Genomic DNA, 24793 nt, shown 5'->3' with positions numbered 1-24793 from the left:
GACACAAGAAAAATTAACTTCTTATGTCTCATGAACTAAACTCTGAAAAACAGTATCAGCTAGAATTCTGTGGGATGCTTTAGAGTATAGAAAGCATTTTCATATGCATGGTCTCATTTATTCTCAAAAGATCCCTGTGAGGATCCAGTGTGCTATTTGCTTTTCCAAACTCTTAAATTTAAGAATAATCACACCACTCTCTCCTGCCCCTGCCAAGTATCTACCTTTTACAGAGAGGTTCACTAAGAGGTTCAGAGAAGTTAAGTCATTTGCCTCAGACCACACAGCTCATAATTGACAGAGATGAGAGGCAAAGCAAGGAGTTCTGACCCCTCAGCCCAGAGTTCTTTCCTTTGCCATGAGCCATTTCCCTGTTTGGAATGGATTCATGAGAAATTATGGAATTTCTTCCCGTGAAGAATCTTTAAGAGCCCTTAGTAACACCACAAACGATCCTATGCTTGATAAGTTTTAGGTATCACTCTTCCAAAGAGATGAAAATCATTCTTGGTATCATTTTGAAAAATCTTTGAGCTCAAGAAGTCTTTGGCCTTTTGGGCCTGTCTGTAAAATAATTATCACCCCTGCCCAATATACTAGAGGAGGTTAGAGAGAGGCAGTTTTCTGCTATGAGTCATAATTTCAATTTCTATTAAAATTCTTACATGGCCACATATGCTTTCTCTCAGGCTTTGGGCCTCTGGGCCTGTGCTAATTTGCATGTCTGGTTTAGATAATGTCTGAAGTCCTTCCAGTCTAAAAAGGAGCCTCTGATTCTGTGATATAATAAGTGCGACCACGTTCCACCTACCAAAACTTGATGGTTCTTTTTCTTTTAATGACTGTGCTTTGTCTGATGTGTGGATGCACAGCTCAGGGACTAAAGTGTTTCCTGCTCACCTGCCAGGCCACAAAAGAAGGATTGCTCCTGGCCGGGCGCGGTGGTTCACGCCTATAATCCCAGCACTTTGGGAGACCAAGGTGAGTGGATCACCTGAGGTCAGGAGTTCAAGACCAGCCTGTCCAACATGGTGAAACTCTGTCTGTACTAAAAATATAAAAATTAGCCAGGTGTGGTGGCAGGCACCTGTAATACCAGCTACTCAGGAGGCTGAGGCAGAAGAATTGCTTGAACCCAGGAGATGGAAGTTGCAGTGAGCCGAGATCATGCCGTCACACTCCAGCCAGTGAGCCGAGATCGCGCCATCACACTCCAGCCTGGGGCACAAGGGCAAGACTTCATCTCAAAACAAAGCAAACAAACAAACAAAAGAAGTAGTGCTCCTTCAGGATGAAGTTACCTGTCTACTTCTGCTACACTGACCTCAGAAACTTGTCCTTTCCTGCAAAGTACTTCAGACATAGGTCAAAAGGCAAATCATGGGAAGTGCTGGGATTTAAAGTTTCTTGATTTGAATGGCCATTCTAATTCAACGTGAATCCAAGACCACAGACTTGACAATCACCTGATACGAAATATGCGAAAAGTGCTTGAGTCTTTAAAAGATGGGGTTCATCTCACCTTTCACTATTCCTCTCCCAAACTTCAAAGAGATGCTGTCAAGTTTCTTAGCTAACTTTGCTATCCTACAACATAAACAACTCTCACTCATACAAAAACTAATGAAAACGAATTGGCTTTCCAGAGGGACTTTGAGACCAATGTCGGGCAATCTGTCACTTTTCAAAATAAAATTATGGAAGTATGTACAGCTCTGTTTTCATAATGTTAGATCAAGTCTTTGCTCAAATTATATGTTTTCAGAGAAGCCCTCCCATCCCTGCACTGCCTACTTCCCTCCTCTGGTTTTCTCTTCTTCATAGCATTCATCACCTTCTAATATACAATGTAATCTACTATTTGTCTTGAATGTCAGCTCCGCAGGGGAAGGACGTTTGTCTAGCCATTCTTGTATTCTCAGCACATAGAAGTGTCTGGCAAGATAGTAGACATTCAGTAAAACTTTGTTGAATGAATAAATGTGTGGTGGGACATAAGGCATCAATTAAATCCAATAAGTTGGTGACGGTGAGGGGCAAGAATGAGTTTTTGAGAGAAACAAAGGTGATTAAGATACAGCCCCTCTTCCTAAAGATGATCACCTAGCAAGGGACACAAGTGTACAAACAATTACACTCAAAGGCTAAGCAGGACATGGGCAGTAGACACAAGACAACTCACCAGCGAGCCTTGACCTGCAGAACTTTGAAAGCAAAGGACATACAAGCTGAATGTTACACAGACACAAGAGTGTAACACCTATGGCCATGGAGAAGAAGGGCAACCTCGCTGTGAACATTGCAACCATGAGGGTCAGAGCAGGGCAGAGGGGGTTGTGCATAAACCGCCTCTCATTTATCCTCAAGCCTGATTACCTAAGTGAACTGTTATGTTTTCTTTTTCCTACCTAGAATCCTCTTAAACCAGAGGCAGATTTGACCTAAGAGGTATGCAATTTAGTTGCGTCTACATGGCCCAATATGGAAGGAAATTTTGGCAAACACCCAGTTAATCTAGTCAGTATGAATTGCTTTTCCACATGAGGCTGGCCCAAAAATCCCACTTTGAGGCCTTATCAAAATAAATAGGTCATTTAGACATCTGTGTCACTTAGACACAGAGCCTGTGGGAGAAATGAAATAGAGGAAGGGCCCAGCCTCAGCAGGGAGCCTCACGTGGCCATGGCAAGGCTGTGCCCAGCAAATGTGCCACTTCACTCTCCACACTTTTCATATTTAAAAGTCAGCCATTTCTTCCAAGCCTTTTCCTCCTAGGTCTTTTTTTCCCTTTGCCCATCTAATATCTTCAACAGTACCTCCATTATGCTCCACGCAGCAGGGTCGGCTCCGAGGCGGAGGGGCTGTTGGATTCCAGGACAAGATCCTTAAGCAAAGGAAACCTGATCCAGGATGTTTTTTCCCTGTGAGTTCCAAGTTTGGGGAAAGCGTTCCTTGGATATTTTCCTTCTTCCAAGGTCTCAGTGGATGCCAAGCTCCTCTGTTGCTCTTTGGGATGTAAGATGCCACTGAAGTGAAGGTTGAAGAGCCCCGCTAGAATGGTGGGATGCAGTGAGGACTTGGTCCTGAGCTTCAAGGCCAGGTGGACAGAGACTCTGGCACCTGACAGTAGGGGAGGAAGGAGGATGCTGGGTAATGCCTACGCCTAACATCCAGGCAGACCACCCATAGCCATCAGCCCTGTCTGTCTTCTGGGGTGGGATTTCTCAAACCAGGGTCCAGGATAATAATCCACCTCTTCTTTTAAAAGAAAGCCATGATTTATTTTATTTTATTTTATTTTTATTATTTATATATACTACTATACGCTATATTACGTATAGGTACTATATAATAGGCCTAACGTATAACCTATGTTTTTTTTTTTTTTTTTTTTTTTTTTTTTTTTTTTTTTTTTTTTTTTGCCTTTGGAGACAGGGTCTCACTTTGTCATCCAGGCTGGGGTGCAATAGTGTAACCATAGCTCACTGCCGTCTTGAACTCCTGGCCTCAAGTGATCCTCCCACCTTGGCCTCCCAAAGTGCTGGGATTACAGCCATGAGCCACCACACCCAGCCTGAGAGCCAAACTTTATTTAAATTTGGGAATCACTGTTCCAGGAGCACAGAAATAAAACTGTCCTTCCTCCTTTATAGCCCTCGGGCTTCTCTTCCTTTTCAAGGCCTTCCTCAATGAACTTGGTAACCTCATCTCACCAAGATAAGCATGGTAGAGGGGCAAGCAGGATTGAATAGACTACATGTATATGGTGTGTATTTTTAAAATCACCATTTAGCACATGTTTATTTAATCCTCATAGCAACCGTAGAAAGCACTTGTTATTAATGCTTTTCAGAGAAGCAGAACTGGAGGTTCAAAGCAGCAACATGACCAAGGTCACTCCACAAGGCCAATGTCTGCCACTGGGATTTCAATCCCAGGTTAACTGATCGTAAGTCCCATCTCCTAACTGCCAAATAATCCCCAGGCCCACCAGAGAGAAAGGATACTTTCATGATGACATCCTAGGCCCTGCGTCTACTTTGCCTCAGGGCAGGGCTGAGGGTGGGGACTTGAGGAGCAGAGACTGCAGCAGACAAGAAGCTGGTCCTGAGCTGTGGGTTGGGAAGATTCGGGCCGCACAGTAGGTCTGGCGGGTGGAGCGCAGGACGAAGCAACGCTTAGAGGAGAGCAGCTTCTGCAGGGCTGGTGTCTGGGAGAGGCTGCTCCTCCCCAAAGACTGGACCTATTAGAAGTACAGGACCTCCGATGGAGACGGAGTTTTAGGGGGTCACCTAGTCCAGCCCTTGACCAGTACATGTCATAACCTGTCGGACAGCCCAACAACAAACACCACTGCTCACCTGTAGGTTCTTCCCTGTCAGAGTCAGAGTGAATCTTCCTCCTCGTGGGCGTAGCTCTCTGAGGAAGCTGAGGGCTTTGGGTCTCCAGGCTACCATTGATTTGAGCATTTCTCCTGTGCATCTTCATTCTTTCAAGAAAGGAGGTCTGGTTCTGGCTACCAAAGGCCCCTGCTCTGCTGGGAGCATGAGCAGCCTTGCCCATTGCTGGGCTCGGCTGAAAGGTCTGCATTCAGAAGCCAGGATTTCCAAGGATAAACAGGGTTAGGTGCTGCCAGCCTTCTCAGCGGCAACCAGAAATTCAATGAGAAGTTTTGGGGAAAATTCATCTTTTTCCACCCAGTCATTGAGAGCAAGGTTTTATGACACAGGGGATGAAGAGAGAGGCTTTTGTGGGCTGATGTCGCTGTGTTGCTGGCCTCCAGTCAGGTCACAAGGTGGAGTGCTGCATGCCGGCGGGGACGTTTGGGCTTTCAGACAGCTGAGGCATCAGAGCTGAAGGAAATATCTTCCCAGAGATGTCTGGCCATATTTCTAGGACCAGGTTAAAAGCTTCACACAGAAGCTGAGTTAACACTGGTATGTCTATGAGAGGTCATGTCCAGAAACAGCTTTCTCCTTCCAACAGAGACTTTGTAGGAAAAAAATCTCCATGCTCATATTTCTCTACCCCAGGAGGCTCTCCTGGAATCTAAGAGGCCATTTAGTGTCAAATTCTGCCCCACCAAGCATCACATAATGGTGATACTGTTAAGGACATCATATATGTGAGGCTGAATTATCCACAATGGCTGGCAATGTCTTCATTCTCCAGAATGAGGCTCTGGCCTCTTTGCTTTGGCAAGAGTTGATCTCAGGATTGCCTGAAACCAGAAACTCCAGGCAAAGCTCTTTGGGTCACTCTTCTGAAAAGGAATCACAATAATAAGATCTGTTATCTTGGTACTCTATAAAGCCAAGGTGTCGGCCTTCACTACAGTGAAAAGTGAGTTTGTCAGAACCAGTGTGATTGTCTGCTGATTAAGCCGTCTGCCACCATGGAAATGGATCGAGATTGTCAACTGGTGCACTGGTGCCGACAGGCACATTTTTACACACTGGGCCTTTGGCTGCCACCTCAAGTTTGTCTTTCCAGAAGTCAGTTCTTGGGAGGCAGACTCCAGGCACCACATTCTAGAGGGCCTCCATGCACGCTCAGGCTTCTTCTCACAGCAGGCACACCCCTCCTAAGCCGCACTCCATGCGCTGATGGGCGGTTGGGGCAGGAGCTCTCACGCAGCTCTGCAAGGGGGTTTGTGTGGGGCTGTGAGCCACTAGGTCGGCTCCCTGGTCCAGACTTCTGCATTCAGGATATAGACATAGCTCTGTGTGTATGTTGGGGACTGGAGATAACCACACTGCTAAATTTTTCTTGAGTGACTTTTAGTAGGGAAAAAAAAATGAACCCTCTCTTCAACAATGACATTGTTAAAAACACACAAAATGCACATCACTTCACCAAGCAGCATTCAGGCCTTGATTTCCCTGTGGGAACAAGCTTTTAGCCTATGCCTCATAACTAGGTGGATTGTGATCCACTCTACTCAGAGGGGACACAGGAGTGATGCAGTCTTTACCCCTTAATACCCCAGATGGAAATCTTATGCCAGAGGCTTAATTTAGTGAAGTCAGGGTAGGAGCACTGGGTTCTCTTCAACTAGTGATATCATGAACAATAAGAAGAATTGTGTATATGTAGCAAGTAGGAGAAAATATTGGCCAAGTTTATCTATTCATTCAACAAATACTTACAGTCTACTAACTCTGTGTGGGGGCCTGTTCTAAGTGCTTGGATATATCTGACCCAACAGAGATCCCTACTCTTACGGACCTGATGTTCAGGAGGGAGGGGGATATGAACCATAAACGACAAACACTAATTAATTACTGATTAAATTATGTGATAAGTGGAAATAGAAGAGCAGAGGAAGGAGGATGAGGGAGTTGCGGGGAGGAGGGAATTAATGTGGATTTGGGAGGCTGCCCAACATGTTTCTGGGTCTGAATTTTTTTTGGTCTATGACACAAACCATATTCTTGATTGCTAACATCCACTGAGGCCCCCTCTGTGCTGGGCACCCTGCTGGGTGTTTACTTGGGTATCTCATTTGCTCTGCAAGACTGGCCTGATTCTTCATACCCCTAGGGCAGAATGCAAGACTTTAGTTCTTGGCCTTCTGCATCTTCATGCTTTTTCTTTGGAGCAGAAATTGCTCTGAAAATGCTGGTTTTAACTTAAATCTTACATTGACCAGACGTCTTTTTGAGCCCCAGAGCCTACGGAGTGCTTTTGTTAAAACACAGAGCCAATGGGCTCAGGCTATCCTTTGTGCAGCCAGGTACCAGTGGGAGGATTTTCCATGCAGTTACTTGGGAATGAAAAAGAAATGAGAGGGAGGCCTGCGGTCTTTGCTACTCTGACTCCACAGGCTGCTGGGATGGACGCTGGATGAAGACACCAGCTTAGGGCATGGCCTGTTGCTATTTATGACTCTATTACTTCACAGTGAGAGCACAGTTCAGGCTGACTGCTGGGTGGCCTCTGTGTTTCTGTCACTTCCTTTTTTCACCTATGTGAGGACTGTAGCATTGGTTGGGACTTCCAAAGTCCTGTTAGCCAGGCTTCTGCATCAGATGGGCCTGTGGACACACTGCCCCATGAAACGCTGCCTCCTTCCTAAGGCCCTGGGGCATCACAGAAAGATGGGGCTGCCAAGCCACTGCTCTGATAAGGCACACCTTCAACCAGGCTCCAGCACTCAGAGCTACGGGAAAATCCCATGGTCATCCACCCTCTGTTGGTGACAGGGAATTCTGTCATGCCTTCAGATTTTTGCATGTCTGCTCTGTCCCTGGAACTAGCATAAGAGAACAGGGAGAAAAGCTGATAAGAAGTCAGTGATAACTATAGCCATGGCCATAATTTAGGCTCCAAAAAAAAATAATTGTGAGTGGTTACCAGATAGCTTTCAGAGAGGGTTGAAGCCTTCAGTAGACTAACGATTGAGCAGAAAAAATGTTTAGAAAAACTTGAGACAGATTTTATCCATGCAGCAAGTCAGAAGTCAAGTCAGAAGTTCAGATGACATGTACGATTCCTGGAATTTAGTGATTTTTTTTTCTTTTTGTTTGAATGTGTCACTTCTCTTCTACTTTCTGTTCTGCTCCCACTAGAATGATCTCCTTCCCCCAGGCCGTCGGATCCACCCCACATACCACCACAAGCTCATTCTTCACCACACCCTGTTTTCTAGCATGGCTGCATGCACAAAACCTCCCTTAGTTCCCACTGCCTGCAGTGCCAAGGTCACAGAATTTACTGAGCTACCATCAGCAAGACCTTGAGCATGCCTCGGCTCTCTCTTCTCTCCCTCTACATTGCTCTCCTTCAGTGGTACAGCTCCTCCCATGGCTGTCTCTAGACCTCACCTTGACATCTCGCCACCCACCTCTGCCTTGTTCCTGCCTGATCCACTCCCCTCTCTCGGCCCTAGTTCCACTCACCTCTCCCTCAACCTCCGGGAGTCCTTTGTGTTTCCTCCACGCCTTAGGCACATGACCCGTGTTTCTCACAGTCACAGTTACCCTCTCATACTCACATGCAAGGACAAGAAACGTGTTTCCTATTACTTCACACCCACTCCCTGGCCATGCACACAATGCAGTGTAGAAGTTGGTCCCAAATCTATTACCGGAGGCCTAAGCAGCAGCCTCCTCCTGCTCAAAGAAAAATGTTCTGCCACTGCCAACATTGCACTTCCTCAGCGAGACATCTCAGAAAATGCCCATCAGAGCCTTCCACCTCATTCCAAGCTTGCAAACAAGCTGGTTTTTCATTTGTCTTGTTTGTTTTTAAGCAAGAAGCATCCCTTTAGAGGAGGAATTAGGAAAGAAAAAAAAAAGTCAAACAAAAACAAAAACAGGAGTGGAGCTTTGCCTCTCTCTTTTGTCCCCTGCCTTGCCCTTCCTCCCTATCCCATCCCCCTCACTTTCTGTGTTGCTTTTCATGCCAGTTGCTAAAGACTGTAATTTTAAAACTGAACTGGCTTTTCCAGAGCCTTGAGGAATGTGCATCTGCACGTGGATTTTTCCACAAAAAAAAAGTCCCTGTTTTTTGGATCTTCTTAGCCAGAAACAATGAGGCCAGGCAATCAGAGTCCACCCGTCTCCCAACTCTTATCCTAATTTGTTTGAGAGGCTCAGAAGGGGCTGAAGGGCATGGTTTGTGTTTCACCCTGTCAGACTCTTGTTTGATGAGGTTTGTGCTCCATTTGTTCGGATGGTTTTTATGGTTTCTTTGTTGTTCATGGAATGACTTTGAAAGTCATAATTCTGTATCCTCAAGCTCCTCTGCTATTCCTGCTCAATGTCTCAATGGGACTCCACCACAAGAAAGGGAAGAAAGAAGTTTCCAGCTAGTTAGTTAATCAATTTCTGAGCACGTTTGTGGAAGCATGTGGAATCTTTCAAGAAAGAGGTTACGATCACAAAAGTTCACATTTGAGGAGTATTCTCCAAGACAATCGAGAAGCAAGCCCTTAGTCATGCCCAGGTGGGGAGCAGGTCTCCATCCACTCATTTCCTGATCCAGCCCCTCTCCCAGCCACATTTCTGGCCTCTTCCCTCTCTCTGTGGTCATCAGCCCAGTCCTCTCCACTGTCAACAGAAAAGCCCGAGAGCCCTCAGAGAGCCTGGAATGTGCTCCCACCCCGTGATGTCATCTCACACCATCCATGTCCTGAAACCGGGGACTGGAGTTGGCCCCCAGGAATGTCGCGGCCCTGGGCTTTGAGACGCTCTTTTTATGGGCCTTTCATAAAGTCCAGACCTTGCCTACTCTTCAGAGCTGCTTGAAGGATTTTGCCTCAGAACTATGGACATTTAAAAAATGTCTAACCTTGAGTAAGTTTATATTTGTAGAAGGCTTCATAAGGTGCTTTTCTATCTGTTATCTCATTTGGTCATTTCCACAACCCCATAAGGTAGATAAAACATAAATTTTTATTTCCACATTAAAGAAAATTGAAGCCCAGAGGAGACTTTTGATTTATCCAAGGTTTCACAACAAATAGTGTCAGGGAGAGAAGTTGAACCAATCCTCTGACTTCACATTCAGGGTTCTTCCCATTACTTTGGCTCCCAGATCTTCTCAAAGAGTGTTAAGGTTCTTTCTGCCACACCAACCCCAGGGGGTGAGTATACTTCCAGAATTTAGGGATGCTTTAAAAGCCATTGCTGAAGTGAATTTTATTTCTCCTGATCACTACAGATAATGCTCACGCAACTTTTCTAAGAAGCAGGCGATGCTAATGTACCCCTATTTGTTATTGTTCATTAGACCCTTCTTATGACTCAGTCAGAAGAGGAGCGTGGGGCAATAACATGAATTCTGGCCTCAACAAAAGTAAGTAAATGTCTGATAATTCTTTGGAGGAAAGCATGTTTCTGAGGACAGGGTTGGAGAACAGGATCATAAGATATAGGAGAGCAGCAAACATTTGTTTCCCTGCTTTTTGAGTAGACATCAAAATTATTTGCCAATTTAGGGCCTTTCCATGATACCCAGTCCTTGAAAGATGGTATGAGATTTTCATTTAGATTTTTGAGTTTTGTTTCATTGCACTCGGTTTTAGAACATTGGAAGTTTGAAGGTTTTCTTGAGACAAGGTTCTATACCAATGAATGGTCACTGTCACTGGCTGTGGCTTCTGTTATTTAAATCAAGATAATGACTCTCTATAACTTTGCTCCCCTAACTGTTGAGGCTAAGTCATACCAATTTCCCCATCCCCCTTGATACTGGGTAGACTTCAACATATCATCACTTGGTGGAGAAATTGATGTCTCAGACCCCCGCCATCTTCTCCACATCTTCCATCCCTGATGAGAAGATGCCGGGGGGTCTGCGACATCAATTTCTCCACCAAGTGGTGAGATGATGGCATGTCGAAGTCTACCCAATATCTCCCATTAACTGAATAAGGGGCAAGAATGACTCATGAACTCTTGTACCAGAAATCAATCTTGACATGCCTAGGAAGCAAAATATGAAGCACATGAGCAGGTGGTAAAGGGAATTCTTTCAAGAAAGAGGTTGGGGTTACAAATTAATGCCCAAACAATAACCGAGACCCCTTCCAATTATGTGTATTAATTATTTACTTACTCTGCACATGACATTTGGCAATATAAGATTCACAAAGATGAATCAGATATGCACTGGTCCCATAAGCGGGAGAAAGAAACCACACACACACAGAACTCTTTTCATCTGGTTGGTATCAAGGAAAGCTTGTGGACCTGGTAGCACTTGAGTCAGCTCTGGAAGGAGAGGCAGGATTTGGACCTGTGGCAGTGTGGGCTGGGGAAGAAATCAGCTTGGCATGTCTGACAGTCAGAGAGGACCTCAGGTTCCTGGAGTTTAGGATGTGTGATGCAGAAGAAGTCTGGAAAGGTAAGAAACAGAATTGTAAATGATGCTATGAAGATAGGCCTTAGTTCTTTAGGCAATGAGGAGTTACTAAGGTTTTGAACAGTGGCTTGCATGGTGGATTGTGGGGAGAGAAAAGAGTAATGAGGACACCAGTCAGACTAAGCCACAAACCATGCAAGAAGCAACACAGATCTGCAACGCAGAAGAGATCATGGGAATGGAAAGGGTGTGTGAGAGATACCAAGGAGGAAACTCACAAGACAGGGACACCACGAAGCATCTGATCTTTGCTCAGATGTCACTTTCTCAGTCAGGACTTCTCTAACTTTCCGATTTGAAAATGAAATCCACAGCCTCAGTACCATCAGTGATGCTCTACTGTTGGTTTACTTTTTAAAAATTTGAAAATGAAAAGGTGACATTTGAGCAAACACAAAATTTTAAGAATTTTAAAACGTGTTTGTTGTTGTCTCTCCTATTGGATTGCAAGTTTTACTAGGAATGGCTTGTTCATTCCTGAATCTCCAGCATGGAGAACAGGGCCAGCACATAGCAGATTCTAGGTAAATGTTTCTAAAACAAGATGAATAAATGAGTCAGTGGAGAGTGGTTCAAGGAATGAGTGAGAAAGCGTATCTGTCAAGACGTCTCGCTCCCTTGGGGGAGCCGGGTCCTACTCACTGCATTTCTTTCCCTCTTGCCACAGGTCCTCCCCTTGGAGGGGCACAAACGATCAGTAAGAATACAGAGCAACGGCCCCAGCCAGGTACCTGCTCGGGATATGTAATCTCTCCTTTGCTTCCTGCACAGTTGTTGATTCCACACGGTCAACTGGTGGAGGCTTTAAACAATATACCACATATGTTCTCTCTTATTTCTCTCAAAGATGGTCTATCTTTGACCCTAATAGGCCTGTGAATGAAGTAACAGGTACTGAAATCAAGTGGAGACTTGTTAAATATCAAAGGTGAAAGGAACTTGAAGATGAACTGTTCCAATGCTTTATTTTGTTAAATAAAGAAACTGAGGCCCAGCGAGGTGAAGTGACTCGCTAAAAACCATACAGCTGGTTAATGAAAGAAATAGAGCTATAATCCCAGACCCCCAAATTCCTGTCCAAGCCTTTTATACTTCACCAAACCTTACTTTCAGAAATATCCCCACCCTGTGATGGGTCGGCTTAACAATTAAGGCAGAGGAACTTTTAAAGCCGTGGACTTGGAGACTCCGTATTGGAGAGGAACTTGGAGATTTCTGGGTCTATCATACCCTCGCCTCTACCTTACTTGTGCTTATAGTAAAACAGGGCATTGACTCTCGAGCTGGGCCCAATTCCACTATCTGACCCAAAGTCTGCCTCCTGGAATTTCTGCTCAAGCTTTGCCTTCTGGAGAAGCCTTTCTCCTGCTTTCTCCGAAATCCTTTGCGTATCTGAAGACAGCTGCTGTGCCCAAGCCCCAGCTCCTCTCTCTGTCTTCTTATGTGATGCAGCTGAGATGAAGTTCTGAACAAGGCATTTGCTTTAGGGTAGGCAAACATTGTTCTGCATCTCCACAGAAGGCAGAGCAAGAGAAAATCAACCGACATTTCACCTGGAAGGTTAAGAAAAAATTTGCTGACTGTGGATCATAAGTCAGATGTAGAGAGTTTTAAAGACTGTCCAATAACAACAAAATTATGCATTAGGCATCACCTGCCAAAAATACTTTAGTTATCATATCAGTGGTGTGGATGAGAAAGGATGGTCTCAATGGGCTTAAGGACTCTTGAAGTTAATTTATGGTTCTAAGTAGAAACCCAAAAATCATATTGGTATTTTTAAAATTGTAATTATAGTTGAAAAAATAGCAAAATTGCACAAAATACATGACAATTGTGCCAAGTCGAGACCCAGCTCTCTACCATGATTTCCTCAACTAACGAAAAAGGAGATAAACCTCTCACCTAAACCAATATTGCAAAGACTTTTTCATGGCTAAATGAACACATATGTTTTGAGTAAACTGAGATTTTTTAAGAATAGTCATTCTATAGCTAAAATACAAACTCTGGTTTGTGCTGACATTTCTAAGTTTCAAATCACAGAGTGTTACACTAGAAGAAAACTGAGGAATCCAGTAGCGCAACCCACTCATTTGGCAGATGAGAAAACTGATTCCCAGAAATTGTCCAACAGGTTATTTGTTTATCACATAGCTGCTGCTGAAACCCAGGCTGCTTGGTTTCTAGGCACGTGTTTTTCATGCTACATTTTAAAAAACAGATTAATATTAGTTAGTATTAGGTAGAGCTATTAAAGACCAGTAACCATGAGACCTTCTTTAAACTCATGGAGTCAGCTGTCCGTTGTATCATTGAATATTAGCCAGTTCCTTTCCAAATGTTTTCACTGTTTTGCCTTGGGTAATGACAACATAATCTGCACATTTTAGATGCCAAATAAGAAAAAGTAATCCTGTTCCTATTGTTTGTTGTTTCTGTAATTATTGAGATGAAGACCACAAATGTCATGAAGATCTTTGAGATCTGCAAGTAAAAGCAGTAAAGTTTTCTGAAATCAGTCTTTCCCGTGATCTTGAAATAAAAGTATAAACTCTTATGGTTTTCTTATGGCGGTTGTCATATTTGTAATAACACTGCAGCAAATTTCCTTTTTTATTTCCTTAGATCCATATCAGATCCTGGGCCCGACCAGCAGTCGCCTAGCCAACCCTGGTGAGTTTACCTTGGCCTGCAAGCCTATTTTTTGCCAGAATGTTTCATAGCTTTGTGAAGTCACAGACTTCTGTCCAGACACCTGAGTGGGGAGTAACATACGCCTCTTTCCTTGAAATGTTCAGTATCTGTTTCTGGAGCATGTGAACAAGAGGTCAGGGCTTGTTATGTGGTGTCCAGGTTCATCAGCTGAGGATGCTTCTGGGAATAAACACTTGAACACTGCATATGTGCACTTAGGTGTAGCTAAGTAACAAGTGGCATAGGTAGGCGTTTCAATTGGCGAAAACGGGCAAGAAAGAAAAAGAAGACAACTCCACTCAGCTCTCTGTTGTCTCCCACATGCAAGGCACAAATTAATAAATATTCCAAAGTGCTTTATTTGTGATTTTAGAAAGTGTTGCTGAGTTATCTGGCCTTATAAAAAAGATGTGTCCCGGAAAATTGCAGATATAGTCAATTTGACCTTGTATTTTAAAGATTTAGTATCAAAAATAACTCTCAAGAGGATCCTTCTAAACCAAGTCCATTGAGATTGGGAGCTAGCAGGCTCTTGCAGTAGTGTGGTCCACTCACCTTCCCATCCCAGGGACTCTCCCTACCCATTCCTTCATGCCTGGACATTCCTGCCAGAGGACAAAGAAGCCACCCAGCATATTCTGGGTATTTTTCTCTCTGCACAAGTTCTCTGCAGAACTTAGAGCTGCAAGCCAAGCTGTAGGACCTGCCAGGGGCCAAAAGCTAAAGCTCGTGAGGCAGCTTCTCCCAATGACTCCCACAGTCATGCCTTGCCCCTGACTCTTTATTGCTGAAAGGGAATTCCCTGGGGGACCTGACCACTAATTAGAAATCAGACAGTGGTTCAGGCCTTTCTAGATGAAGAGATTCAAAAGCCTTACCAATGGGGTTGAGGGAGGATGTCGCTCGCCTAAGATCACACAGCTAGTTCTGGGCAGAGTTTGCACCTCACTTCCCACATTCCATTTACCAGGCCTTGGGGCAAAGCATCTTAGGATCTAACCTCGCTTATGATACCCATCTCCAAGGCAAGCAGAAAGGCAAATCAACAGTGAGAAGAAGGGCTTGTCAGGTCGATCCCGATGTCAAAGGAAACAAAAGGTTTCTTTAAAAGGATGAGAAGCTCCCTGCATTTAGGGAACTGGGTTCTGCCTTCTCTGGACTGAGGTGTTCTGTTCTCTCCCGTTTGCCTCACGACCTGCAGGAAGTGGGCAGATCCAGCTGTGGCAATTCCTCCTGGAGCTGCTCTCCGACAGTGCCAACGCCAGCTGTATCACCTGGGAGGGGACCAACGGGGAGTTCAAAATGACGGACCCCGATGAGGTGGCCAGGCGCTGGGGCGAGCGGAAAAGCAAGCCCAACATGAATTACGACAAGCTGAGCCGGGCCCTCCGATATTACTATGATAAAAACATTATGACCAAAGTGCATGGCAAAAGATATGCCTACAAATTTGACTTCCACGGCATTGCCCAGGCTCTGCAGCCACATCCGACCGAGTCGTCCATGTACAAGTACCCTTCTGACATCTCCTACATGCCTTCCTACCATGCCCACCAGCAGAAGGTGAACTTTGTCCCTCCCCATCCATCCTCCATGCCTGTCACTTCCTCCAGCTTCTTTGGAGCCGCATCACAATACTGGACCTCCCCCACGGGGGGAATCTACCCCAACCCCAACGTCCCCCGCCATCCTAACACCCATGTGCCTTCACACTTAGGCAGCTACTACTAGAAGCTTACTCATCGGTGGCCTTCTAGCTGAAGCCATCCTGCACACTTACTGGATGCTTTGGACTCTACAGGACATATGTGGCCTTGAAGAGAAGACAAAACTGGATGTTCTTTCTTGTTGGATAGAACCTTTGTATTTGTTCTTTAAAAACATTTTTTTTAATGTTGGTAACTTTTGCTTCCTCTACCTGAACAAAGAGATGGATAATTCCATGGGCCAGTATGCCAGTTTGAATTCTCAGTCTCCTAGCATCTTGTGAGTTGCATATTAAAATTACTGGAATGGTTATGTCATGGTTCCGAGAAAGAAGCTGTACATTTTCTTTATGTTTTTATGACCAAAGCAGTTTCTTATCAATACACGGGTCTCATTAGGGGTTCAGTACGACACAGAATCATGGACTTAACCAGTCATGTTCTGGTTTGAGATTTAGTGAAAACAGAGGTGGGAAGCTTATAATCTAATTTTAGGAGGACCGAATTCAGTGGATGGCAACTGGAACATTGATTGTAAGGCCAGTGAAGTTTTCACCCAACTGGAATTTGATGGAAAGCAGGTGTGTGTGTTTAAGTCGTCAAGGGCATTGCAGAATCCCCCTCAGTGGACAGTATGCACTCAACTGACCACTCTCTCTAGAAATAGTCAAGATATGAACTAAGAAATTTTAATGCAAATACATACATTCCTGAAAGACGGGGAATTAAATAACTATTTTTTTTTAAATGATGACAGTGGGTCCCAGAACTTGGAAAAGTTGTAGGGATTTCTAAACTCAAACAGATTCGCAAGCGCTGTGCGCTTGTCAGACCATCCGACCAGGGTCAACCAATCAGAAGGCAACTTACTGTATAAATTATGCAGAGTTATTTTCCTATATCTCACAGTATTAAAATAAATAATTAAAATTAAGAATAAATAAACGAGTTGACCTCGGTCACAAAAGCAGTTTTACTATGGAATCAGTCGCTGTTATTTTTTTTTAATGTAATTTGTACATCTTTTATCAATCTGTACATTTGGGCTGTTTGTACGTTTTATAGCTGGTTTTAAAAGCATAATATGACTATTGCTGAAAAGGAAACAGGGCTGTTTAAGTCACTGACTTACGAGAAAGCAAAGCACTGGTACAGTTATTTAACAGGCATACACAAGCAAGGAAAGATAATCCATTTAGATCTTTAATGCTTTGGAAATGTGTGTAACAGTACTGCAATAATCACAGCTCTGGGAAAAACAACAAAACTTTCCCTTGTGGAGAGGAGGGATTTTCCTGCTCTATATATGCAGCATATTTTTAGACATTAAAATATATATAATTTTGCAGGTAATTGTTGACTTTTTTAACTATATGAAGTGTTAAGCTGACAACTGTCAATGAAGACCATGTTGTAAAATAATTTGACTAAATAAATGGTTCCTTCTCTCAGCGCTGAGGACAGTTTTCTTATTTGCCGCCCCCGTTAGGTCAAAGGGTTTTTTTCTGGGGAACTTTCCTATTTACTTCCTGCACCATCAAGAATTTTTCAAATGTACGTACTGCAGTGCAGCACACGGTATAAAATCAATGTGGTTTTTCATTGTTGTTGATGATGTTTGTAGTGTTTTTTCCTGTGTGGTATTTAAATCTTCCCTAGCCTAAAAGGGTTTTATAAAATGGCAGCCAAGGCCATGGATAACCTGTGTGTAAGGAACAGAGCAAAGCGAACTGGTCTATCCAGACTTGTCTGTGAGATTTAACTCTGCAGCCTCCCCGGGGCACTTCAGACCCAGGTGGCCCCCTTCTGCTACTCCCACAGAGAGTGAGCGCCCTGCTTCCCTCAGGTCTCAGACCAGGATTTTATGGCTCATGCAGATTTTTAAGGTCATTTTTCTTCCCAAGGAAGAAACTTGCCTCCAATTGCTTCACTATTAGGTAGCTTGTTTTCATTTTCTCTATTTTACAATGAAAAGAGCGAGACCTGGGAAGTCCTTGATTTGCAAGGAATTCGACTCGTAGCATTGGTAATCCTAGAACCTTCTTTGGGTAACACTGAGTACCTTCAGGACAACATGTCTACCTAAATGAAATGGGATGTGTTTCAGAACAATGGTCTCCAATTTTTTTTTTTAATCTTGCACCCTGCCATTTAAAAAGTTGTGTAAAGCACATATTCTCAACATATGCACACTGATTTATAAATCATATATACAAACTGTTACATTATTCTTCATATTAGAAAACAAATACAAAATAGGACATTTTAAATGGTGTTATAAAAATAAATTGAAACTAAAATTCTACTGTTTTCTTCCTATTTTCTCTATACTGAACATCCTCTGCTGTTAACTCTCAAAACAAAGAAGTTAGTCTTTAGTGAAAAAAGTGTGTGTGCATGTACTGGGTTTCTAGTGACTTCTAAGAAAGGAGAAAATTAAAACTTGGTATTAGTGGCCCAAGCATAGAAGGAGGAATGATGAAGGCCAGGTATGTTTAAGAACCATCTAGCTGAATTCTTTTGCAGATCTCCATCTCAGCCACGCAATTTCCCCATCAATTTTGAAATCTGCAAAGTATTCATTAGGGAAAATGGAGGCATATATTTCTGAGTGCTGTAAGAAGATGCTCAGCCCATTAGTTCATCCTTTTAAAGGTTTTCTTTATGTGTCCTACTCAAACACTGGCTCAGGCTCATCTTCTCTACAGAGTCATCGAGCTTCAGCCAAATCTCACCCCCTGAATATGTTCCACAGTGATTTGTCCTACGCCTCAGAAGCCGGCCCACTCGCTGACAGGACTGAGGCACCATTTTCTCCTCATAAGCATTTGTACAGAGGGAGGACTGGCATTTAGTCTCCTGCAATGCCCAGATTGAACGTTTGCTAGCTGGCTCCAGGGCATGCAGCTGACTAGTCACAGAAGACAAACAGAATCTTTGCCCTCCTGGCTGCTAGTCCAGTCTTTTCCCTACGGATCATTCTGTGCCTGTGCCATGAGGTTTCTGCCATCTAACAAACAGTGCCGGCCAAGCAAAGCGGGCATGCAGGCTTGCAAGCGGTTCTCATGGAAGCTATTCCTCCCCACAGTTTGGGACACTGAACAACAGTCCTTTAGCGGGAGGTCGTCTTAGTCCATTTGGTCTGCTATAACAAACTACCACAGACTGGGTGGCTCATAAAAATAGAACTTTATTTCTCACAGTTCTGGAGGCTGCGAAGTCCAAGGTGAAGGTACCAGCAGATTCAGTGTCTGGTGAGGGCCCTTGCCTTGGTTTATAGAGGAAACCTTCTCACTGTGTGCTGACATGGTGGAAGGGGCAAGGGAGTGCTCTGGGGTCTCCTTCATAAGGGAATTAATCCCACTCTTAAGGGCTCCACCCCCATGCCCTAATCACCTCCAAATACTGTCACATTGGGGATTAAGTTTCAGGATATGAATTTGGGAGAAGGGACAGACACAGTCAGTCTATAGCAGAGGTCATCTTTTTTCAGTGTCGAAAAATGTTGTTGAGTCCCACACAAAGAAAGTTCTATTTGTTTTATTTTATTTTATTTTATTTGTGGAGATAGGGTCTGTCTATGTTGCTCAGGCAGGTCTCAAACTCCTGGCTTCAAGCAATCCTTCCACCTCAACCTCCCAAAGTGTTGGGGTTACTGGCGTGAGCCACCACACCGGGCCTATTTTAAGTATCTGTTATTTTAAAACATGTTTAATAGTCAACAGCCACTAGAAAATGGAATAACACTTTAAAAGATTGTTATTTTACTTAACCCATAATATCTGCATGCAAATGAGTGATGAACATACACAATGGGAAGTGGATTAAGAGGTTCTCAGATAAGGTTTGCTAGTTTAGACCAAATGAGATCAGGAGGTTCTAGAACACAAGGGAGGAAAGGAGCCTCTCTCCACCCCAAGCCAAGGCACTGCCAACCCAAGGCAATGCTTAGTGGAGAAATAAAAAACAGAACAAAATGCAGTACTTTCTGTGAGAGGTGGTTTCTGTGGACTTGGTTTCTTACCGTATTTCCTCCAATATCTGTTCATTAACAAGCATCATGTAAACCTGTTGCCTTACAAACTCTTGAAAAGGTGTCCTTTTGGGGAATGTGCTTGGGGAAAGCAACCCTTAAGCATGGCTCTCTGCTGCCCAGCCCTGCTCCCTCGCTCAGAAATTCCTCCACCATCAACAGTACCACTGGGCTTGTGTCCAGAAGGCCTCAGGAGGTCGAGGTAAGAGGATGCTTTGTATCAAAGGGGGCAGGGATGGGAGAGGTAATAAGAACCGGGATGGGGGCTAGGGGACTGGCTGGGTCCTGGTGAGCATACAGAAGCTTTGCTCTTATCCACGAAGGAATGCAGGTTTTTCAGAAAGCGCATTGGGCATTTCATCACATAGAAAGCTACTGAAACTGACACTACTTGCCTTCAGCTAGGGAGTCCAGCTAAGGGATTATGAAAGGCCAGCTGATTCCAAAACTACAAATCCCAGGCTCCCTCAGGGGATGGACACTTGTGAGAGGAAGTGGGTTAGCCAGTCAAACCTTGAGGTTTCAGCCAGTTGAGAAAGGATAGGGAGGGAAGCTTTAAAAGGAATGTGGGCCCACAAGCCTGGGGTCTGTCTCTCTCTCTCAGTCTGATGTGGCCTCCTGTCTAATTGTTTCAGTCTGTTCGAGCTGGTAAATCCCTAAGCACATAGTCAATTTACACTCAGCTTAAAAGCTCTAGAGGGAGACAGGAAAAATTTCCAGTGAGACCACTCACTCACCTACAACTGCTAGATTAACCTTCTGCATTTTAGCTGAGTTAACTCATGTGTTTTCTTAGTGGGAGGAAAGAGGCAATTTGAGTAGACAAATGAAAATGAATATAATGCCAGAAACTCTGGGTTAAATGCTGGCCCTTCCACCTCCTGGGTAACTTGTCTTCATCGATTAAGTAGGACCTGAGTTGTATCTCCTGCATGAGTTTGTATGAGGTATTGGACGACAGTGTGGAAGACCCATTGCAGACTGCTGTACAGGAGGTTTATGGATAATCATCATTATCTGCTAGTATTGGCTAGTATTTTTCAAGAACATTCATTAAGTTCTGGGTAACTGGTGGGCACCCTGTTTGGGGAGTTCAGTGCAGTGTCATTTTTGTTTTGTGGTCAGAAAGACATTTTCCAAATGGGTGCAAAGTAGGAATAAGTTGGGTTTTCCAGAGAACCTTTGCATTTTCCCCATCCACAGCCCTCTCAGTGCCCCACTTGGGATTTTGCCCTTCCTTGGCTCTATGTGTGCACCTAAAGCCAGCGGAGCATGTGGCCAAGCTGCAGGATGTTGCAAATAAATTGAGATTGTTATAAAGGAATGCTAAAAATGTGCTTTGACAGAAATGTTGGATGGGATTTTTCTATCAGCTAACAAATAAAGGTTGGGAGCTGGGATTTTATTCCTTGCAAGCTTGGATTCAGACTTTTCGCAGACCTAACGCCACCTGTTAGCTCCATAAGAAAAGGAACTGTCTGTCCTATTTGCCACAGTGACAGCAGTACACCGTAACTGGTCAGTAAATATATGATGAGTGAGTACACGAAGAACAGGCCCAGAGTCCAAAAAACCTGGTTACGAAGCCCAGCATGTCCACTGCCTATATTATAACTTACTGTTTTGGAGCTTGGTTTTTTCCATCTATAAAATGAGGATGATTATAATAACTATGCAATGGTATTACCGGAGTTAAGTAAGATAATGTACATAAAAATGCTCTGTATGTTGAAAAGAACTAGAAAACTGCAAGATTTCCTAGGTATTATTGTCAAGGTCTTACTGTCTTCATTGAGGGGCAACTCCTCTTTACATTCAAAATTCTATACAGGTCTCTATTCCTCTCTGATCGAAGACAGAGTGAAACCTCACTATTCTATTCTATTCTGTATTGTGAATATACATTGTGATTTTTTTTAACTGTAAAATCTTGAAACAGTCACAAACTTCCAGAAAAGTTAGAACAGTACGACGAATAATTTTTAGTGAATCATTTAAGAGAAAGTTGCCGGCCGGGCGCGGTGGCTCAAGCCTGTAATCCCAGCACTTTGGGAGGCTGAGACGGGCGGATCACGAGGTCAGGAGATCGAGACCATCCTGGCTAACACGGTGAAACCCCGTCTCTACTAAAAAATACAAAAAACTAGCCAGGCGAGGTGGCGGGCGCCTGTAGTCCCAGCTACTCGGGAGGCTGAGGCAGGAGAATAGCATGAACCCGGGGAGGCGGGGCTTGCAGTGAGCTGAGATCCAGCCACTGCACCCCAGCCTGGGTGACAGAGCGAGACTCCGTCTCAAAAAAAAAAAAAAAAAAGAGAGAGAGAGAGAGAGAGAAAGTTGCCAACCATGCTCCATTAACCCCAAACACTTAAGGGCATATTTCATTTAAACAACCTTTTCCTACATAGTCCAGTATAATCAAGAGAATCGAATAACTAATGCAGGCGGATTACTCGTATGTAATCCCGAAGCACCATGCACTGTTGCCTGATTGTCACCACTGCTGTCTTTTGGAGCAAAAGTTTCCCATTCCAAATTGCTGATTGTGTATGCTGTCATCTACCATTAGTCTGGAACATTCCCTTGGTCTTTCAGGTCTGTGACAATTTTGAATATGACAGGTCAGGTATTCTGTAGAATGTTCCCCAATTTGGGATTGCTGGTATATCTTTGTGATTAGATTGAGCCGAGGCTTCTCTGAAAGGATCATCGCAGAAGTCGTGCTGCCTTCTCCTGGCATTGCATTGGGTGGTACATCATTTCAATGTATCCCATTATCAACGAAGTTCACTCTTTGTTAAAGATGGTGTCTCCCAGGCTTCTCCTTTGGAAAGTTATTCCTTTACCCTTTGTAATCCATAAGTATTTTGTGGAGGTTTACTTTGAAAATATGTAAATATCCCATTCGACATCAAATTTCAATGTATTCATTCATTTATTTATATCTCTAAGACTCATGGCTTTCTCTTTTATTGAGTGGATATGACCTGTTCTTTAATGATTACATTGTCCCAATGGAAGGACATTCACTCTGGCTTCTGTCTCCTTTGACATGTTCCCATCAGTCTTTAAGTGCTTCCTTACTTTCTCCCACAACAACTTATTTTGGAGTTTGTGCCCCAGCCCTGGAATGAATCACCTCCCTGTGGATTCCTAGTTCTTTTTAGTGGAAAATGCTATTTAGAACCCAATACCTTGGGGATAGATGTGCCAAATGCTAATGGGGTGTCCCTGCTCCCAGGCCCATTCAGTGTACAGAGCCAGGCAATAGATGTAGATACATACACCACATATATCATATATGTATGTATGTGTCTATATGGACTCATGTATATACATACATATACAGTCGTGCCTTGCTTGATAATGGGGATACATTCTGGAAAATGTGTCCTTAGGTGATTTTAAGGTTGTGAATATCATGGAGTGTACTTCACACACCTAGATGGAACAGCCTATTACACACCTACGATACATAGTAGAGCCTATTGCTCCAAGGTCACAAACCTGCACAGTATGTTACTCTACTGAATACTGTAGGCAACTGTAACACAACGGGAAGTATTTGTGTATCTAAACATGGAAAAGGTACAGTAAAAATATGAGGATAAAAGATAAAAAATGGTCCACTTGTATAGGGCACTTACCATGAATGGAACTTGCAGGACGGCAAATTGATCTGGGTGAGTCAGTGAGTGAGTGGTGCGTGAGTGTGAAGGCCGAGGTCATAACTGTGCACTACTGCAGACTCTGTAAACATTGTACACTTAGGCTACACTGGATCCACAAAACCTCTTTCTTTCTTCAATAATAAATTAACCTTAGCTTACCATAATTCTTCATAAAGTTCTAAATTTTTTAACTCTTTTACTCTTTTGTAATAACATTTAACTTAAAACACAAACCCATTTTACAGTATAAAAATATTTTCTTCATATCCTTATTCTATACACTCTTTTATTTAAAAAATATTTCATTTTACTCCTTGAAATTTTTGTTAGAAATGAAGACGTGAACTCATATTTAGCCTAGAACCTGCCTGAGGCTGTTTTACAGTTAACTTTTTAAACATATAAGTAGGCATTATCTACTTATATCTAAAATCTATCATTCTAAAATAATGATACATAAACAGTAACATAGTTGTTTACTATCATTATCAAGAATTACGTACTCTCCACCTGCTAGACTTTCATAGACCGGCGGGGAAGTAGGTTTGTTCACATCAGCGTCACCACAAACATGAATATTGCATTGCACTTCCACAGGGCATAAGTGCCAATGTCACCGGGTGATAGGAATTCTTCACCTCCGTTATAGTCTTGTGGCATCACCATTGTATATGGGGTCTTTCATGGACCTAAACATCATTATGCAGTGCATGACTGTGTATGCTTATACATTTATATCAATATTTATTTCTGCTATCTATATGACTATGCATATACATTTATTTCTGTATTTATTTCTACTATCTATCTACATTGAAACTCTGAGTTCACTCAGAAGCATTCATTTCTAATCCAACACTGGATGTTGTATCCCCTTCTGTGTCCGTAGTTCCCTTATCTGATAGTGAAAAGAATGGTTTCCATTAGGCATCCTATAAGTACTTCCTAGTCAATCCTTCTGCATGTTCCACTGGGAACATGCACCCAGTGTTCCATCTCTGCTGCACCCCTCACCTCCATGCAACGTGTTCATCTCCCTGCATTGGCCCTAAACTCCCATCCAGGCCACCCCACTGCATGGGTACCCTCCTCACCCCACCCCAGGCAGTGCCTCTCTGTGGATATTGTTCTCACCCTGTTCAAGCTCTGATGCCCCAACCCAGGCAACCCCTCCACAGGCAAACCCTCCTCCACCGGCTATAGCCCTGACACCCAGGACAGGCTGCACACCCTGCGCCCCATGCTCTCTTTACTCCACTAGGGCACTAACACTTCCCATCAGGATGTGCCACACGGATGCTCTTCTCACCCTTTTCAGGCTCTGATATCACTACCCCCTGACTCTTGCCTTGCTCTGCTGCACCTATGGCTCCTGGAGGCAAGACCTCAGTGGGAGGGGGAGGAAAAGGGAAGGAAAGGGGAAGGAAGAAGGGAAGGTGCATGCTTACACACTTACAACAGCACATATCTCATTGGGTGTGTGTATGTGTTGACCATGCATGGCAAAAAGGGACCACAAGATCCATTAAATTGTGGTTTTCCTGCTTCCATATTTACACACACACACACACACACACACACACCCTTGTGCCTTTTGAGATGCAGAATCTGGTGAGCAGTTAGAGAAAGGAGAAAAAGAGATGAAGGAGTAGTTAACCAGAGAGGCTAACAAGATAGGAAGCAATGCGGGACAGACAAGTGGAGAAAATGAAATGTTAAAATCTTGTTTTAGATGTGCAGGGGAGAAATTGGAAGGGGAAGGGGAACAGAGTGTGGCTGGTAAGGATGAAAAAGCAATGTTCTGGGTTATAACATTAATG

The 24793-nt window shown here is 43.6% G+C and overlaps 1 protein-coding gene across 1 annotated transcript in view; it reads left to right on the top strand.

Moving 5' to 3' along the window:
* Nucleotides 1–16725, top strand: part of FLI1 (Fli-1 proto-oncogene, ETS transcription factor) — a 119032-nt gene extending 102307 nt beyond the window's left edge. Inside the window, exons 6-9 of the mRNA XM_017871181.1 lie at nucleotides 9736–9801; nucleotides 11537–11596; nucleotides 13498–13545; nucleotides 14768–16725. Coding sequence (XP_017726670.1) covers nucleotides 9736–9801; nucleotides 11537–11596; nucleotides 13498–13545; nucleotides 14768–15297 — 704 coding nt within the window. The 3' untranslated portion in view covers nucleotides 15298–16725. The remainder of the gene's footprint in view (nucleotides 1–9735; nucleotides 9802–11536; nucleotides 11597–13497; nucleotides 13546–14767) is intronic.
* The last annotated feature ends 8068 nt before the right edge of the window (nucleotides 16726–24793 follow it).

The sequence above is a fragment of the Rhinopithecus bieti genome, unplaced genomic scaffold (assembly GCF_001698545.2).
Source record: "Rhinopithecus bieti isolate Rb0 unplaced genomic scaffold, ASM169854v2 scaffold_5750, whole genome shotgun sequence".
Classification (NCBI taxonomy): domain Eukaryota; kingdom Metazoa; phylum Chordata; class Mammalia; order Primates; family Cercopithecidae; genus Rhinopithecus; species Rhinopithecus bieti.
The sequence above is the reverse complement of the archived record's forward strand: the minus strand, read 5'-3'. Positions and strand labels throughout refer to the sequence as shown.